This window comes from Xenopus laevis, chromosome 3L (assembly GCF_017654675.1).
Source record: "Xenopus laevis strain J_2021 chromosome 3L, Xenopus_laevis_v10.1, whole genome shotgun sequence".
In the NCBI taxonomy this organism is placed as follows: Eukaryota; Metazoa; Chordata; class Amphibia; order Anura; family Pipidae; genus Xenopus; species Xenopus laevis.
This window is the reverse complement of record NC_054375.1, coordinates 114,840,503-114,859,755: the sequence shown is the minus strand read 5'-3', so window position 1 is coordinate 114,859,755 and position 19,253 is coordinate 114,840,503. Positions and strand designations below refer to the sequence as shown.

The following is a 19,253-nucleotide window of genomic DNA, read 5'->3' as shown; positions in this document are numbered from 1 at the left end:
CAGTTTTGCCACCCTAGGCCCAGGCCTTTGTGGCCTCACCACAAATCTGGGTCTGCTTGTACTTGATCCCAACTAAGCTACACAAACTCATAATGGAGGCAAAAGAATCCTATTGGTTTAATTTAATGTTTTAATAGTTTCTAGTTTCCGGAGTCCCAAGCATTCTGGATTATTATTTTATGGTGAAGTCTTGAACATATTTAAAGATAAAAAATTATGTGTTGCGTATTAAAGGCATATGATCACTAATGAGTAATGCAATGGTTTCCATATTATAATAATTATTATTCTTGTTATTAACCTTTATTTATATAATGCAGACATATTTACACAGACTGCACAAATTGCAGATATTATAAATACCATCATATAATTTTGCCTGAGCTAAGCCTAAAGTAACCCTGCTGTACATGTCTGAACACAGGTTAAGATATTGGTAAAAGCAGTGAATATGATATGATACTATATAGCACAGTAGTTAGAATTGTCCCTGAACCTCTTTTACTGTGATTTAAGCTGGTTGTAATAATCAATAAAAAATGTATTCATATTTTGGATAATAAGTTTCCTTTTGTAAGTGAACAAAAGAACGGCACCAAAACCTATTGTCAAATTCAGTCTCCTATAAAATGTATTAATTTGCCCCAAACAAGAACACGCGTTGAAGGGAGCTTTTGAATTTATCTTTTTTGTCTCCTGGGTTTGTATGGAAGATACCGAGTGTTCGGTTAAAGCATTATACTGTATATACAAGAAAGTTATAAATGGTTGGGATGGGGATTTTTTTGGTGTCACTGTAGAAGAAAATTATAAATGTCAAGAAAACTTGTGGCCGGAAACAGCCAATGAAACTGTCACAGTCTGTTTGTTCTTTGATTCCCTAATGTGCTGGACTCCATCACATCTACAAAGGGCATTTGTTATGGTTTATGGAGAACTGCCAGTGTAATCGGTGAAGAATTATGATTGTATCCTATAGCTTACAAAAAGAACACAATTATAGACAGATAAAACGGAGGCGGTAAAATGACAGCAAGATTTGCTCAGTAATAGAGGGACTGCTCCCAGTAGATCCCAGTGGGATGTCTGACAATTTATCCATGAAAAGCACCAAAGATTAACAAAAAAAGCTGCAACTTTTCTATTTTAAATGAATGGAAACATTTGTTTTCCTTTAAAAGAATATATTGCATGAGAGAAAGATGCCATAAATAATGATGGATGCTAGACCTAATCAGGTAGTGTAAAAAGTTTGTGTGCATCCACAAATCCCCCCATAGTGTAAAAAGTTAACCATTATCTAAAATTTGTAGGTCACACCGTGTAACTTCTTCATAATATTTTGTTGGTAGGGAGTGCATGGAAAGTTTAGTAACAAACCACAAATCTGTATCTTGACTATGAAGGCAGCTCTTGTAACAGTAATGATAATAGCCTTTAAGTGGAGACTCTGGCTGTTACAGAGAGATTATTTAGAAGGGCAAGATGACAATTGTAAAGGTGGCCATAGATGTAGAGATCCCATCATTTGGCAATGTCGCCAAACAAGCGGATCTCTCCCCGATATGCTCACATTGAGGTGGGTGATATTGGGCTGATCTGATCGTGGGCCCTAGGGCCCAATGATCGGATCATAATGCATCCGATACGGGCGGTCGGATTGCGGGACCACATAAATGCACAGATGCAGGACGGGTTTTTTTTAACCTGCCCAATCAAGATCGGGGAAGGCTGTCGGATGGCCCCACACACGGGCCAATAAGTTGCCAACTCGATCTGTCGGCAGCTTTAATTAGCCTGTGTATGGGGGCCTTAAGGCTTCATCTCTGTGTTAGCCGAATTGCAGGCCTTTAGGTGTCACTGAAGTGTAACTCCCAACCACTACTGACAGCTGAAATTGTTGTAAAACAACAGCTGAAGGGTGACAGATTAGCGACATCACACAGTCTGTTTTGCTGTAGGTTCTAAAAAGGCCTACTTAAACTTAACATGGTGGAAAACAGTTTCGGTACAATAGCCTATAATAACCTTCCCTAGATTTGTATACGGCAGTGCTGCCCAATGCCACATCCAGCCTGGAGGTCAAAATTGTGAATTGCTTTATAGCAATTCTTATAAAAGGAATTTCATAATTTCTTTCTGACAAACAGCTTTCCCAAGCTGTATCCTAATAAGTTGTTTAGAATGAAATATAGTGCCAACCATACAAAGGGAATGGAGGATTGTCAGAGGCTGAACAGAAATAAGAGGTGAATGGGCACCAAGGGCAATGGGAAAATAGGAGATCTGAAAGGAAAATGGGAAAAGAATAGAAAAGAACAAATGAGATAAAGGACTTGGGTGATAAGAAATGACAAAAGGGGAATCTGAATGTAAATAATTGGGTCGCATAAAAGCTAAAAAGCTACAGGGTTTGTGCTTTTCTGACAGAAATATTGCACACAGACAGGGGATGGATTTACTTAGTAGGCGCCCCAAGGCCCACTGCCGTTCGTCGCCCCTGTCCCCTCCCCTTTATTCAGGCACATTTTCATCATCTGGACAGGAGCAATGGGGATTGGCGCACAGGAAATTAAAAAAAAACTATTGTATCTCCAGGGCATCCCCAGTGTTTCTTAACCAATATGGGTGTGGTTGGGCAGCATGCCGCCCCCCCTAAAATCCTGCCGCCCTAGGCCCGGGCCTTTGTGGCCTTTCCATAAATCCTGGCCTATACACAGAGGCAGCAGAAAAGCACGCCCTCTACATGATAACTCTTGCTGATTTAGTGATATTCTGAGTTATTTTATGGTCAGCGTTTAGCCCTTAATTATGTAGTCTGGGAAAATATATGAACCTCAGTACCATATATGTTGTGCAGCTCTGGTCTAGAACTAATTACTGATTGGTGTACTGAAGCATATTTGCACTGTTACTGCATGAAACCAACAGGTCCTTTAAATTCAGTTCTCCTGTTTGCAGCCTGAGCTATGCTGCACTCATAATCTCATTTATCTTTCCATGCATCATGCTCAAATATGGTCCGTTTTGTACTTTTGTAACTGGCTGGAGGGTACGAATTAGAAGCACCCCACAAAGCACAATCTTCTAATTTATTAGCATAACTAAGCTCCAACTCATTCAATTCTTGTAGACTGATGTCTGTTCTTTTTTATGGTACAAAGCTCCCATGAAAAGAGAGCATCACTGAACTGCTGGAAGGGCAATGAAGACCATTTTAAAGTGAGTACCATTTATAAACAAATAGCCTGCCTAGTACTTCCAATCTGCTTCTTGCTAGCCTGGATTTGGGCATCACAATTTACATTTTAAGGATTAATAAACTAGCTTTGTACTTCAGACTGAAATATGCTCATACATTCTAGTAATTTGTGTGGTGAGTGATATAAAATAGAAGCTTAAAATGTAAAATTCAAGATTCAAAAACATGAATAATGAATTATGAATACCCATCCCTCTGAACTGGATAATATGAATTATGAAAATAGATATTTAAACGAATTAAAGGGGTATTTCCAATAGTGTAAACCCCAGCAAAATGTGTGGGGGTGGTGCATTAGTACCTCAAAAGAACTGTAATCATTTGAGATAAGAATGCTGCCTGATTAGTTTTATTGATTTTTACATATTTATGCTTGTATTTCCCTAAGGACTTTGACTTTGCTGGGAGAGTTAGACCTTGAATTCAATTGTATTTAGGTGATTCCCCAATGAATCTAGACATTTGTTAGGTGAATAAGAATAAGTAAATTGATGTTGGATGTGTTATCTGACATTACAACCATTTATAAAACCAATATACAAAGTCATTTAAAGGGGGAGTACAAGATGGAATAATGTAGCAGTTGTGTGCTCATGTAGACTGTAGGACATCTTGGGCAGGCATCAGGTTATCATATGCTAAAAAGAACCAAATGCTGGTGTTTTGTTCGGTTCTTATCCTCCATCAGCTTATCCTCCTTCCTTTTACACTAGCAAAAGGTTCTATAGAGAGTAAAATGCTGAAAAACTATTTTAGGGTAAGGCCAGACAAGGAGATTCGGGGAGATTTTGTCGCCTGGCGACTTATCGCCACGTCTTTTGCGCGAACTGCCTCAGCGTCTTTTCCCCATAGGCTACAGTGCAAAATGGCCTGCGCTAATGCACACGCGTCAATGCGTTTTCAATAGTCGCCCAAAGTTGTGTGAGGCAACTATAGGGATCGAAACATCGGATAACATGTAAAAGTGTGTGAATAAATTGACACGTTTTTTTCACCAAACCATACAGAGAGTGCTGATCTTCTATTCATATATATATATATATATATATATATATATATATATATATATATATAGCAGGATTATAGAAAATATATATATATATAAAACTGATGCACACAAAAATCCAAAAAGTACACTGTCTGGGTGCTGGTTATAGATCATATAATTTGATCATAAACAGAGCAAAAAAAACGCACTCACAGGACTTCTTATAGTGCAAAACAATTTAGTATTTTATTTCTTCGTGATGACGGCTGAAGTGAATAGCCGAAATGTTGAAATAAAATACTAAATTGTTTTGCACTATAAGAAGTCCTGTGAGTGCGGTTTCTTCGCTCTGTATATACAAGAACATGGATGCACACACACATATAAATCCTTAATTATAATAACTGACAGTACTTTCAAAGGGGTTAGCATACTGCCCTTTAATATGAATGTCTGCTTGTTATACATATTTTCTTTAAAAAACACCTCACATATCAATATCATTCGTTAACAATAATTTATATATTCCCATATACAATGCTCATTCATGCTTTAGGCCATACATGGGACATTATAGTTTAATTACCACAACAGTGATCCAAGTGTGGGTCCCAAACCATATGATTTTTTAAATCAGAATTGCTGAAGAAACATGCATAACAATGAATCTGTTCAATTAGCCAATTGCCAAATCAACCTAAATACATCTGCTTCTTCAGAGATCAGGACACATTTGCATATTACACCTTGTATTGCAACAAATTAAAAATCCATAATGCAAAGTGGATTAAATGTGCACCTTCATGAACAATTTAAAAAAAAAAAAGGGTCTGCAAAGAAGGTGCTTAAATAGACATGCCCCAGAAATTAGAAAATGTTGCAGTGAATGAAGCAAATGGTTCTTCTCTACATGAAATTACTGGTGTCATTTGTCCTTTGTCTTATAAACAACTACTGTTCAGTCCATGTGTCCTGAACTCTGAGTTATTTGAAGAGCCATTGTAGCCATGAATTACTTGTAATTCCTGGTTCAAAACAATCTTCTTGACACGAAATGAGGACATTGAACAGTGGAAAGACCCAGTTACAGAAGAACTAGTATCAAGGTCTGAGGACCTACCACCTCTACAATAGCGGCGAATGCCTTTCCGAAAATGTATGGTGAATAGTCCATAGGTAATAGGATCCAAGCAGGCATTCACCAGGCCAAAGATAAAAAGAATGTGGGTTAGGGACTGTGAAACCTTTTCCTCCATTGCCTCAGGATAGAACCAGTACCATAAGCCCAGTAGATAGTAGGGTGTCCAACAGATAATGAAAGAGCTGACGATAACAATGCTCATCTTTAGGGTTCTCATGCGAGCTTTGGGGATATTGTTCTTAGAACGCCGAAGATAAACTTCCTTTGAAGATACTAAAACAGAAAGAAATTAGATGTATCATGCCATCATCTAATACATACAGTAAAACTGATATGAACATGGATATGAGGTGACTCTTGAAAAGAAAGGCCATAGGTTGGAAAATTATTTTTAAATAATAATCTCTTAAACTGTCCACACTTAACCTAAAATTGCTGACACAATCAGGATGTGTTCAGAAGCAAAAAGTATTCTGTTGGACATGCTCGAAAATATGAAACAGGCATTGACAACAATAAATCATTCTGCTTGGTCATCAAGTCAAATAGCTTCATCAGATTTGGATTGGCTCACCAAGATACTAAAACTCTTGGTGGGCCCAGGTGCCAATGGGCCCTCTTGCTGAACCAAGTATTATGCCTTGCATGTCTATATCATTTATTAACCATTTTTCTATTGGAATGAAGAGGAGAATTAGTGAATAGTGTAATATGTGAAAAGGTGAAGGAGAATAAAGAAGCTGACTGAGAAGAGGAAAGATAATGTAAAGAGTGGACCTGTAATCTAAGGTTTTCTAGTGGGCCCCTAGCATCCCAGCCTGACACAGAGCTTCTCACTTCCCAACATGCCCCTTAAAATTGGGACATTGCTGTAAAATTATTTTTGTAGAATATGTGTGCAGCCATGTATCAGGTGTACTTCATTGGTCCTTCTTAAGAACACACACAGGCAACTTTATAAGCATTTTGCCAAACTCAGTTGTCATTTCCTCATTGGATGGGTCATATAATTTTTGAAATTGCCCCTCTGTTTATTTCATTTGGATTTCCTAAAGCACTTGGTTCCCCAGGTCCTTTCAGACAATTCCCATTTAAATGAATGGAGGGGTGATTCTGTTTCCCCTCAACAAGGTATAAAATACCTGTGCAACAAAACACTTAAAACTGTGCCTTTGAATGTTGAAGAAACCTCTTGGGTGCAGTGATTAAAGGTGGCCATAGAAGTAACAATTACAATCCTTCTTGGAAAAGATCTTTCCAAGAAAGATCGTTCGTTTCAATATACACGTGTAAAGCTGAATCGTCAGATATACAGGTAGATATATAGGTAGAAACAATAGAATTCTGCCTGTATCTGATGATTCAGCACTAACAATAGACAATGTATGGGGGCCTTCAAAGGCACCCGATATAATTTTCTGTCCAGCCCAATCGACCAAACCAACCGATATCCAAGTCTCCACCATACACGCACCGAATATCGGACGAAAATTATTTCTTACGATTTTATCTGTGAGTCTATGGCCACCTTTAAGCACAGCTGTGCAAAATAAAAAATTTTCATTTTGCTGTAGAAGATTGTTAAGCATCTACTAATAACTGTGAAAAGCAATTTAACATGAATCAGCTATAACAGGCCAATTATATTATATGTGAAAATGATATTATATATAGGAGTGGGAAAATGTCACATTAGTACATCTCCTAGAATACCTCATGTAAAATAAAGTTCCTGCTCACTCCACATTATCCAGGAGAACTAAAAGCGCCAGGTAATGAATTCACAGAGTACCTTGTCCCATTCAGACCAAGAAAAAATGACTACCTATTATATTACCATCTAGCTGATAACTTTTACTTTCCTCTTCATTCAATATCATTTTCCTGACCTTAGCCATTTCTGTTAGTGCTAAATAATAGATCTGCACCTGCATGCGTCATAGTATTCTGTGCACATACCTGCAAATGTCTGCTGTAATGCGATTGCCTCTCTCTCTCTCTCTTCTAGTGACTCTACATTCTTTATTTTATATACATTACATTGTATTAGGCATTGAATTACTATTGAATAATGTTTTCTGACTGACAAAGGGCTCCACCGCTTTGCTGTTAAGGGAAAATTATATTAAAGATGTAACACAGTTTTTTTACTGCAAATATTTCAAATAACTTTTGTAAAAATAATTGTTAATGGGGAACTGTCTTTGCTACGATCATTTTAATACTGGATGTTCACTGGGCTTATTTCCCATAGTCCTGTTGTTTACATTTACATTAATGTATGAGCTGTAATCCATTACTTTGGTCTTATAATTGTGTGCCCATGACCAAGCACCACAAGGTAAATGGCATCAGTGTGGAATTGTGTACATGAAAAGTAGGGTGTACCAGACAATAAGATCAAGTAGAATAATGAAATATAAATCGGAAGAGAAAATAGTGAGCACTGAGCTCTAACACCTCACCAAACCATTATCATTAGAGAATGAATAAGTGTTGCATTAAAATGAACCCAATGCAAATTAATTGTTCCAGCATGGAAACTGTTTGGTACATCTGACAGGATCACTGTTTTGTATCTAGCAGTAACATTAAACACTTGAACAGTTTAGAACATTTCAGATTCTAGTTTGGGCAGCTGCAGTAAAATTTAATACTTGAATAATTTAGACAATTTCAGATTCTAGTTTGGGCAGCTGCATTTCCACTGTACAATAAAGACTAATTCACCTGCTGATTTGACCGTTGGCAGCTTATCTAACTGTGTATTGGTCCCTCCGTCAGGCCTGCCCAAAGAATATCTGGCTGAAAATCAGCCAGATGTCAATTGGACTGATATCACCCACCTCAAGGTGGACAAATCAGGGAAAGATCCGCTTATTTTAGCAAAAATTTAATGGATCAATTAGTGTATGGCCAACTATAGTCAGATGCTCTGACTAATCATTAGAAAGCAGACCCGTTCATTTTCAGGAGAGTCAAAAGATCTGTCAACAGTACTTACATCATGTAACCTGACTACAAAGCATTGCCATGAACAGTCCAACTGAAAATCTGGTGCCCATTTAACTTAAGGATACACGGGCAGATTTTTTACTTCCAAACGACCAATTCCAGAACGTTGTGATAATATCCATAACCTCTCGGATGGTTGATGGTGTATGAACGATCGGCAGACGATCGTCTCGACATTATCGTTCGCAAAACTGATCGGTTGAGTTTAAAAATTTTAGTCATTCAGGGATAAAATCCCTCTTTGCGCATGTCAGGATTGTAGCACAAGCCAACTAACATATATGGAACAACGAACATATACGGAAGGACCGAACGTTCTTTGCTGAAAGCTTCATTTGTAACCATATGAACTATGTAAGCAAATAAATTGGTGCTGACTGCAGGAATATCACCTATCACCTCATATGTGAAAGAAGTTTATTATGCCATAACATAAGTCCATATGTCTGCATGGAGCAGGGAAGGAGAAACTGACTATATACTACAGACAGTGACACAATGCTAGCACCACTCCTTGTTTGTTGAACAATGTTCGTCCGTACACGAAGCAAACAATCCGATTATATCTGTTCCGTGTATAGCCACCTTTAGGTTTCTTTGGTCTAAAAGATGTGATTAATTTATTGATCATGTGTGGATCTGGTGTGTGGCATCAAGAGAAATGACTTTTCTGAAAACTAAAGATAGGACTTACATGCTCCCTTGCTCATTCGCCTGGAGATCTCTATCAGGATCCTTGAGTAGCAGGAAATCATGATCAGCAGTGGGAGGAGGAAGAGGCAGACAAAGCTCACCATGTTGTACACAGTTTCTTGCCAGTGTTCCTGAAAGCTGCCTCTGGTGGTACATTGGGTGAAATTTTGAGGCTCAGTGATGGTGACTGTGTGAAACAGAAACAGCTATCGAGAGAGGTGAGACACATGGGTCACCAGTATTCTCAAGGAAGTTTTCTTATCAATTTTACTGTACTTCTAAACATGCATTACATTTTCTATTCAAATTATATGCAGTGGAGTTTATTTAGAGGTTAAAGAGCTTAAATATCACACCAAACATTAGGGCTATTTCAGGACAAGACAACAGACTATATGAATTGTACAAAAAAATTTCAATGTAAAATAATAGTATCTATCTATCTATCTATCTATCTATCTATCTATATATATCTATCATTTTTAAAAGAAAAATATAATTTTAAATAGCATTGCTTTAGCCAGAGACTTTTAGATACATTTCCTGAGGGTTAGGCCAACCTAACCCACTTTTGTAATGAGAAAGTTTTTTTTAAAAAAGTAGAGAAATAAAACAGACACATATTTTATTTATTTTACGACCATGCCAATGTCAAGATATCTAAAGCTTTTGGGAAATTCCTGCAGCAGTGCAAAGTAAGGTTACCCCATCAAACTATATGCACTATGTAGAATACACATCCTCACAAATGGAAAATGAATACACATGACTTTTTTTCTACAATGAGCAGTTTTTATGAAATTTCTTGAAAATCAATTGCAAAATGTCATTGTAATGGATCTTATCTTCTACATGTTCTAGGTACAAAATAAAACATCCTAAATATGAATGCCAGAAGTCTTTTAAACAGTTACCTTACATGTATTACCCAGCTATGTGGCATATAGAGACTCCTGAATAGTAATAGTTCACCTGACTTTTTATGGCACCTCAGCCCTTATAAAAACAACCACATTGCACTAGTTTTATGCATCCCAAAAGCCTAACACCAAGGTAACCCACAAAAATGACATACATTTGGAAGATAGATATCCTGGAGAATTCAAAATGGCTAAATATGACATTTAAGGCAGAGAAAACAACAGCAACAGTTCATGGTTGCCCCATATTACAGCCTAGTATGCACTACATATGAGGTATTCCAGTTTTTTTTTTGCCAATAACTGGATCAATTTGAGTATTCGAGTTCCCCCACTCTCCCGATTGCATTTAATTGAGCTTTTTACATTCAGTTTTTTTCATAAATAAGCAAACATTCGAGTTGTGAGTTTATTAGAGGTAGAAACAAAAACTCACAAACTCGACCTCTGATAAATAAGCCCCATATTATCTAAGCGCAATTATATACCTGTGATTGGTGCTCTAAATTAAAGGAACAGTTCAGTGTAAACATAAAAACTAGGTAAATAGATAGGCTGTGCAAACTATAAAAAAATGTTTCTAATAAAGTTTGCCAAAAATGTAATCTATAAAGATTTGAGTGTCTGGGTGTCTAAAATCATAGTCAGAACACTACTTACTGCTTTTCAGTGCTCTCTTTGAGTTAGTCAGCGACTTTAAAGGAGAATTCAACCAGTAATAAAAAAAACCCTCCCCCCTACCCTGGGTAGACCCCCTCCCCCCAGCCTACCTGTCCCCTCCCCGGGCTAATGCCCCTAATTTTTTACTCACCCCTCCGTGTAGATTCTGGCCTCGGAGTTCACGGCAGCCATCTTCTTTCTCCGGTCTTTGTCAGAAGTTTTGGCGCATGCGCAGTTGTAGTAAATTTCCAGTCCGGAACTACTGCGCATGCGCCGAAAGTCATGAAAATTTCCGTAAACCAAGAAAACTGCAAAGCAGGTAGTAGTATTCTGGCTATTATGTTAGACATTCAGTCACTCCAGCCTTTATACATAATGTAAAACTTTTAATAAATAAGACATATTTTCTCTGGAAATAACATCACAGTGTTGCCTTCACAGCTATCAGCTCACAGTCAGACAAGGTAGAGCCATTCCATTTGCAGAACTCACCTAAAATACTCTTATCTCATTGCTCTGCTGATCTCTCAGCAATTGTTTCTCTGACATTCTAAATCCATGCATAACAGATTTCATTTATCCACAATTCTACCTTCATGCCAGTAACATCATTTTTAAAATCTGTTGTGTTCATATCTCACAGCAATAAACCTCATTTTTGAAGTACCAGTCCATAAGCAGATAGCAATAATACATTGAAATGATGCTAAATAAAAATCTAATTTGGGTCCCGTTGTGGAGGATTAGGCAGTTAAATAATAACTGTTGCAATAAAAGCAAATTTGTTTGCTCTAGTTCTACCAACCCATAGCTGCCAAACAACATTTAACATTGTGCTGAAAAGCTGACATCTGATTGGCTGCTTTACATTAAAGGGGTGGTTCACCTTCAAGATAACTTTTAGTATGTTATAGACTGGCCTATTATTAGCAATTTAACAACTATTCTTTGCAGCTTTCAAATGAGGGTTTCTGACCCTAGCAGGCAAAAAAGCTATCACTTTGTTAAGCTACGATTGTGTCCAGGCCGGATTTGTGGCAAGGCCACATAGGCCCGGGCCTAGGGCGGCACAATTTTTGGGGACGGCATGCCGCCCAGCTGCTCTGTGGGGAGCCTGTGCTCCCCAGTGCTCCGGCGCTCGCTTTTGCGCCAGCGTGTGGTAGTGCGGGCGGGCGCTAGGACCGCGCGGAGCGCATGGCCTAGGGGCGCCTGCCCAGCGAATCTGGCGCTGATTGTGTCATTTTTTTTACTTTATAATAATTATTTTGCAGTTTAGGCCCTCCTCTATTCATATTCATGTCTCGCTTTCAAACCACTGCCTGGTTGCTAGGTGAAATTGGACCCTAGCAATCAGATTCCAAACAAGAGAGCTGCTGCACAAAAAGCAAAATAATTCAAAAACTGCAAATAGTAAAAAATGAAGACTGATTGCAAATTGTCCCGGAATAGCATTCTCTACATCAACTAAAAGTTAATTTAAAAGTGAACAACCCCTTTTCATAGGTCTGTAGTTGCAAGATATTTAAATCATATTCTATTTTACACTAGAAAATTCAATTACAAATGTATAATATAATAGGTAAACAAATCTGTACCTGTGGCAATGATAAGAGAATGCTCATCAGCCAGGCCACGGACAGCATGATCTTGTTCTTTTTCTTGGCCTCACTGATGCCCAGTGGGTTTAAAATGGCAGACTGTCTGTCCACACTGATCACCACAGTGACAAAAGCACAAGAATACATAGAGAGGAGCTTTAGAAACATAAGTATCCGGCAGGCCAGGTCTCCCGCTTGCCACTGCACGGTAATATTCCAAATGGCATCCAGTGGCATGACAATAAATGTTACCAGGAGATCTGCTGTAGTGAGGTTTAGTATGAGGATGCGAACATGAGACCTCTTCTTGCGGCTGGTATTGGTGGTGGCCCACACCACTGCCAAATTACAGAAGGCCGACAAGGCAAATATGACAAAAGTGATGATTACCCGGGCCTTAGCGGCAGGAGAAAAAGTGGGGAGCTGGAAATGGTTCTGGGCCTCATTTGGAGAAGATGAGTTTGGGTCCATTGCACAGTAACTGCTGAGCCATAGAGCACTGCTGCAAGTAGTGGAGTCTGTCTCTTTAGTGACATTCATTTTGGTAGACAGAAGAAGTTCCTTAAAAAAAAAAAAAAGATATCATCATTTAGAAATACTAAGTAATGTGTCTGCATTTGAGTGGCTTGTGACTGAAGTAGCAGGTAAGAGGCATCAGTGGACCCAGGTTCTGTACCTTACATGGCAGGCACAAGTTATGCCTTTAGTGCTATTCATAGTCACGTGCAAATCTTTGTGTCCCAATCTTAAGACATTAAAACAAGCACCAGACAGTGGCAGATTCAAAACAGTAGAGGCACGGTACATTATGGGCCAAAACCCTAACACCTTTCTCCTTGACCCTGTTTCCTAAAATAAGCCCTTATATCTATTAGTGATCACTAGAACTTCTGTGATTTCATAAATGTTTCATGATGCTTCTATTTACAATATATATTACCCTGCTGTCTTGATAACATGTCATTCCAACAGCATTCATTTGACTCATGTATTACTAATATTGACAAACACTCACAGGTATCGCAATATATCCCTAACAGCTCAATGCATATAATCGTCTACTTTACAATCTGTTTGTAGAATATTCCATTGGGTGATGTCAGTGTATAAGTATTGATGAAACCGATAATTTTTTTATGTTTGCAAATATAGTGGTAGTCCTAGAGTGCATCTATTATTGGAATCTCTATGTATGAAGTTTGAGACAGCGCCCAGGTATGTGACAATTATTTTTTGCACCACATATGGTACTGTATATATATGTGTGTTTATTCACAACTAGAGCCCATCAGCAGTGTTGCTTTCATTGCTCATTGCTCATAAAAATCTGTTTGCTTAAAAGGGAACTCTGCCCAAAAGCTCTTTCTGCATAATGAAAGAAAGAGTATTTCTAAGCAGCTTTTAAATATACATTACAGGTATGGGAGCCATTATCCAGAAAGGCCGTCTCCTATAGACTCCATTTTATCCAAATTTTTAAAAATGATGATCCCAACTTGATCCCAACTATGATATTATTCATCCTTATTGGAAGCAAAACCAGCCTATTGGGTTTATTTCATGTTCACAAATTATTCTGGTTGACATGAAGGCATGAATATCCACCCAGAAAACCCCAGGTCCTGAGCATTATGGATAACAGGTCCCATGCCTGTATTTACAAGCATCCAGTGCTTTTACAAGTGATGTAGCAGACACCATTTCTCCTCCAGCACTGTCTTATTCCACATTGATTCATGAGTCAGCATCAAAAATGCAGAGAATATAAACAAATATTGCTTTCAACAGCAGTTACTTACAAATAACTAAAACTGCAGAAAATGTTAATTACTTTCATTCACAGACCAGCTACAAAGGCTATTTATTTTTATGACTATCCCCCCCAACAAAATGCACAACAAATAAGGGGCATTAATAATAGTGATAGTATTTGATATAAGGAGCAAGACTGAAGCAACTTCACTCATAAAGGGATACGGTCATGGGGGAAAAAATTTTTTTCCAAAATGAATCAGTTAATAGTGCTGCTCCAGCAGAATTCTGCACTGAAATCCATTTCTCAAAAGAGCAAACAGATTTTTTTATATTCAATTTTGAAATCTGACATGGGGCTAGACATTTTGTCAATTTCCCAGCTGCCCCAAGTCATGTGACTTGTGCTCTGATAAACTTCAATCACTCTTTACTGCTGTACTGCAAGTTGGAGTGATATCACCCCCTCCCTTTTTCCCTCCAGCAGCCAAACAAAAGAACAATGGGAAGGTAACCAGATAGCAGCTCCCTAACACAAGATAACAGCTGCCTGGTAGATCTAAGAACAACACTCAATAGTAAAAACCCATGTCCCACTGAGACACATTCAGTTACATTGTGAAGGAAAAACAGCAGCCTGCCAGAAAGCATTTCTCTCCTAAAGTGCAGGCACAAGTCACATGACTTGGGGCAGATGGGAAATTGACAAATGTCTAGCCCCATGTCAGATTTCAAAATTGAATATAAAAAAAATCTGTTTGCTTTTTTGAGAAATGGATTTCAGTGCAGAATTCTGCTGGAGTAGCACTATTAACTGATGTGTTTTGGAAAAAAACATGTTTTCCGATGACAGGATCCCTTTAAGTTGTGACCAGTTATCATATTTGATTTGGGCTGCAGAGGTATATGCTGGCATAAGGGGCAGATCCTTGGTGCATCATAATCATCATCCTTGGGTGTAATTGTTAGCATACACTCAGTTTGGCCACAGTTTAGGTTAGCGTGGGCATAACTTCAGTACAAAGAATGCCAGGTTACTTTATCTATATACCATGAATGTATGAATATGCGTGTGACAGGGGCCAAAATGAATGTGACAGACAAAAGCACCCTAAATAAACTTCATTTTCTAAATGGAAACTAAAGCGCTGAAGGCAGGTCAGCCCTGAGTGGATTATTATGCCTAACTTACACATTATTGATTTCTATTCCATCACTAAATGGGTTAACCTTCACCAGTAAGGTGCTTTAAACCAGGATGATGAAGTGAACATTAAAGTCCATAAATAATGCAGATGGAATTCCCCAATCTTAGCGTTTAGAATTAAAATAGCCACTTCCAGGCTGTCCTGTTGTTTGCATGAGATCTGGGAATATTTATTTGCTTCTATGTTAGGATTTATGAGATCTTAATTAAAAAAAAACCCTATACATTTAATTAAATTAAACAGTACTACTTTAATAAGCTGCTGTGAGATCAAGGGCACTTTGTCACTATATGTGCCTTTATTAACTGGATAGGCTAACCAGCATGCAGCACCCTGCTATTTATTCTGCTAGGTTGTTAGCAGGGGCACTGGAGAAATCTCTACTGTACCACACACTTCATTAACAAGTTCTAGGTCAAATACCAACAATTGGGTCTCCAGCTATCACTGAACTGCAGGTCTCAGTATCCTCTCACAATTGCTGGAATGCCAATAAGTCTAATGCCTGCAGTCTAATCATTACTGCCCTAGAGTAAAAATAAATGCCAAATATAGCATGTTGGCCTTTATAGCAGTCAATGATAGAGTAGAAGTGCATTATTCCCATACAGCAGCTCTGCTTGTATACTAAGTGCCCAATATCCCAAAGGGATATACTAAATAGCTATAGAAGCAGGTTCAGATGCAGATCTATTAATGATCTTAAGTGTTTGGCACTACACTAAACTTCACTGCATGTAATTATAATGTGTAGTCAATGCTTGCGTATGCTAAGATCATGTAACCATCAGGAATTGGTATGTCCATTAATATGAATAATAAAATGCCATAAAGCAACTTTTAATAAAACATAGATAGATATAAAGTGACAGAGAGACAGTCACCTCTCTAATCTTACCATGCTTTATATCTAACTAACTTCAATTCATTATCTCATTGTTATTGTAACAGCTACAGCACAGAATAAAGGTAGAAGGCTAGAATAATACATACCTCTTGGAAGGAATAGAGCACAGTGAGCTCAGAGCATATGCTGCACAGTGACCAGCACCAAGAAAATGAAGTTATTCACTGCTAGGACGGAAGTTTTTCAGGACATAAATCCACTTAGAAAAGTAAAACAAAGTAACAAGATGTTTTTTGTCGCTACACACACAGCATTTCCCACAGAGTTAGCAGCATCCCTGTGGCCCGCTGTGAGGTTGGAATCAGTGAACAGCGGCAGAAATGAAGAATCAATGAAACATGAGCAAGTCTCTAGTTAAATACTCAGGAGGCACACATTGATTCTCCCTTTTGTCAATGGCTTAGTGGAGTTTGTCTCCAAAGAAGGATTAAAAAGAAATCCAGTTCAGGTTCTTCGTGGGAGTATAGTACCAATGGCACCCCTTAGCAGCTGGCCATTCATAAATGTCAGGTAGACCTTCCCATGTCCTTGCACTTCAGCATCATTATCCAGAGTGTGCGCTGAGCTCCTGTGAGTCTGGTTACGTACCAAAAAGGTGTTAATGTGCACAAGTTATTACTCCAGCATGAATATATACATCCACAACACTGTTTTACTGATCTCCAGCACCTTCCCATTCATCTACTGCTTGTATTTCCCTACTGCTGGAATATATCAGCTTTAGGATCTTACAGTTTGTTCTATCTTTCCTTTGCTTTATAGATCTACTGTGTATATCTTTATACAGTAGCTATTATTTATCTGTCTTCTGCCTGTCATTCTGTTTGTCTTGTTTCATGTGCCTTTCTTTCAATCAAGCTTTCTGCCTATTTATCTATCAGTCTATCTTCTTCCCTGCTCACAGAACCTATTCAGCTTTGCCCCGTGTGCTGTTTGTTGCTGTGTTACAAGTAGATGACTAGAGAAGGCAGTATCCCTCCCTCCAAAGCTTGGTTGAGACCCTAGTGAGAATTTTCTTTTATGATGTCACAGACCTGAACTACATCTACTGGCGAGGGATAAACGAGGTGCTGTTGAACAAGGCAGTTGGGGTTATCCATCACTATGTGACAAGCAACTTTCATGTACATTTCTACAATTCTGCAGTCGATGGGATTATTATCTGTTCTGAGAATGCAGTAAAGGCAAAGTGTAAAATTGATGGAAAGTACCAGGGTAACCAGTTTGCAATAAAAGCAATCAGATTAAATCCATATCCATTTATCTGTGAATCCTAATCAGTTCAAACTGAGCTCTTCAAGAAAAGAAATGAAAGAATTGATTTCGATACCAGCATAAGGGAATATATTACTGCCATCGAATGTGCTTTTGTATTTCTGTGTAGCCTATTGTTCAAAATTTCACAGGAGAAATGCAATGAACATCTTATGTAGTTTTAATTAGGGGAAGATTATTTTTTCACATTCTTTGACCAATTTGTAACATTAAAGTGTACGCAATCTCTTAATAGTATATTGGGTTCATGTACTAAAAGGGGCTGAAACCGCATTGATGCTGAAGTTAAAAAGAAGTGAAAGAGGGCAGTAAGAATTGATTTTCTGAATATTTCACTGTTAACAATTTTTTATCCAGAGAGATATTCAGAGCACTTATAACCCAGTTGTCTTTGCTGTGTAAATGGACAAAGGGAATGATTTGCACCCCATATCTCTCTCTTGTACTTGCTTCCACTGGGCTTTATTAAATTCTATTATTCATTGTGTATTTTTCAAATCTACAGGGTTAATGTGTTGAAAAACCTGGCATTTTCTGTTTTTGTTCCTGACCAGTATCCAGGGTCTTGAAGAAAGGGTGGGGTGACAAATTGTGAAAGGAAAGCTTTGACCTTCATCCTTTTGACTTTGATAACTGGTGAACACGTCCCCCACCAGTGAGGTCAGGCAGATTGCAGCCATATGGTACCTGAATATAACCATTGCAAGGCATGAGATTGAAGCACTTAGCTGTCGATATCTGGATAGGTAATTTATGAGCAGTCAGTAGGATCTGCCACTTATCAATTTGATGTGGTTGGGTATTTGAACCCAGAGAGTCTCTAGTTCCTTTCTGGTGGCTACACCTTACATCAGAGAAGTAGGAGACAATTAAGGTTTTACAAGGTGAAGTAATGGTTAGTTTACCAACCAGAGTGAGAATTAGTTTACTTTTTACAGGGCATTAAAAATGTGTTATAATGTACTTTCCTGTTTTTTTAGAAAAGAAAACACTTGGATAGGCACAGTACTGACAGTTGCTTGAATCATGGTGATAAGATGTGAAATTACCGCTCTTGCTATGTCTTGTTAGGGGCAAGATGGTGCCATGTAATTGTCCTGGAAGGATTATCTGGATGCCTGATATCTCACTGACTGTTGCAAGTATTGTGTGGGTTCTAACACTACTTGATTCCATAGACATTATAAATTGAGCTGGATGAAAGTAGAAGCAAGTTTCTGACACACACACTCATATTGGCCAAAGTTCCCTTTCATTAACACAGACCCTAAAGGTGACCATAGACGTAACAATTACGATATAAAGATATTTCCAAAAAAGATTGTTTGTTTCAATACACACATTTAGAGATGAATCGTATACAGGTAGAAACAATGGAATGCTACCTGTATCTGGCAATTCAGCATAAACAGTGGGCGATGTTCGGGTGCCTTCCAAATTTTCAAGGAGTAAACCAATATCTATGTCTTCTGCTGATATCAGTCGGCTTGTTTTCTGCCATACACGCTCCGAATATCACACGAGAATTTGTATGGTACAATAATATCGGTGTGTATGACCACCTTTAGGATAAGGTAAGATAATTCTTAGTAATACTGAATCATTTGATAAAATAAATAGATTAAACAATGAGTCTTTTGTAGAGACAGTGTGGAATATAACACCTAACCAGTTTCAAAAAGAATCACAAACAATTTACCCCATTGTTTCCCCAGGGCTGAAATCCAGAGGACATTTATCTCCAAATGCAGAAAACCTAGAGCCTATATATACAGAAATATAATGATTTCACCCCCACTCCTAACATGCATGCATTTATAGAAACAGAAATACA

At 38.1% G+C, this 19,253-nt stretch overlaps 1 protein-coding gene across 1 annotated transcript; it reads right to left on the bottom strand.

Annotated features, from left to right (window-relative positions):
* Window positions 1-4,675: 4,675 nt before the first annotated feature.
* gnrhr2.L lies at window positions 4,676-17,109 on the bottom strand. Its single transcript, XM_041586843.1, has 4 exons — window positions 16,231-17,109; window positions 12,275-12,838; window positions 9,101-9,305; window positions 4,676-5,664 (listed from the first exon to the last, which is right to left on the bottom strand). Exons 2-4 carry the CDS (start codon window positions 12,815-12,817, stop codon window positions 5,192-5,194), a joined length of 1,221 nt encoding a protein of 406 aa, XP_041442777.1. The 5' UTR covers window positions 12,818-12,838; window positions 16,231-17,109; the 3' UTR covers window positions 4,676-5,191.
* Between the last annotated feature and the right edge of the window lie 2,144 nt (window positions 17,110-19,253).

Coding starts and splice junctions, on each gene's coding strand:
- gnrhr2.L (XM_041586843.1), bottom strand. CDS start 12,817: ATGAATGTCACTAAAGAGACAGACTCCACTACTTGCAGCAGTGCTCTA. Junction 9,306..12,274: donor TTCTCTTATCATTGCCACAG/GTACAGATTTGT, acceptor CTCTCTCGATAG/CTGTTTCTGTTTCACACAGT. Junction 5,665..9,100: donor GCGAATGAGCAAGGGAGCAT/GTAAGTCCTATC, acceptor TTTCTGTTTTAG/TATCTTCAAAGGAAGTTTAT.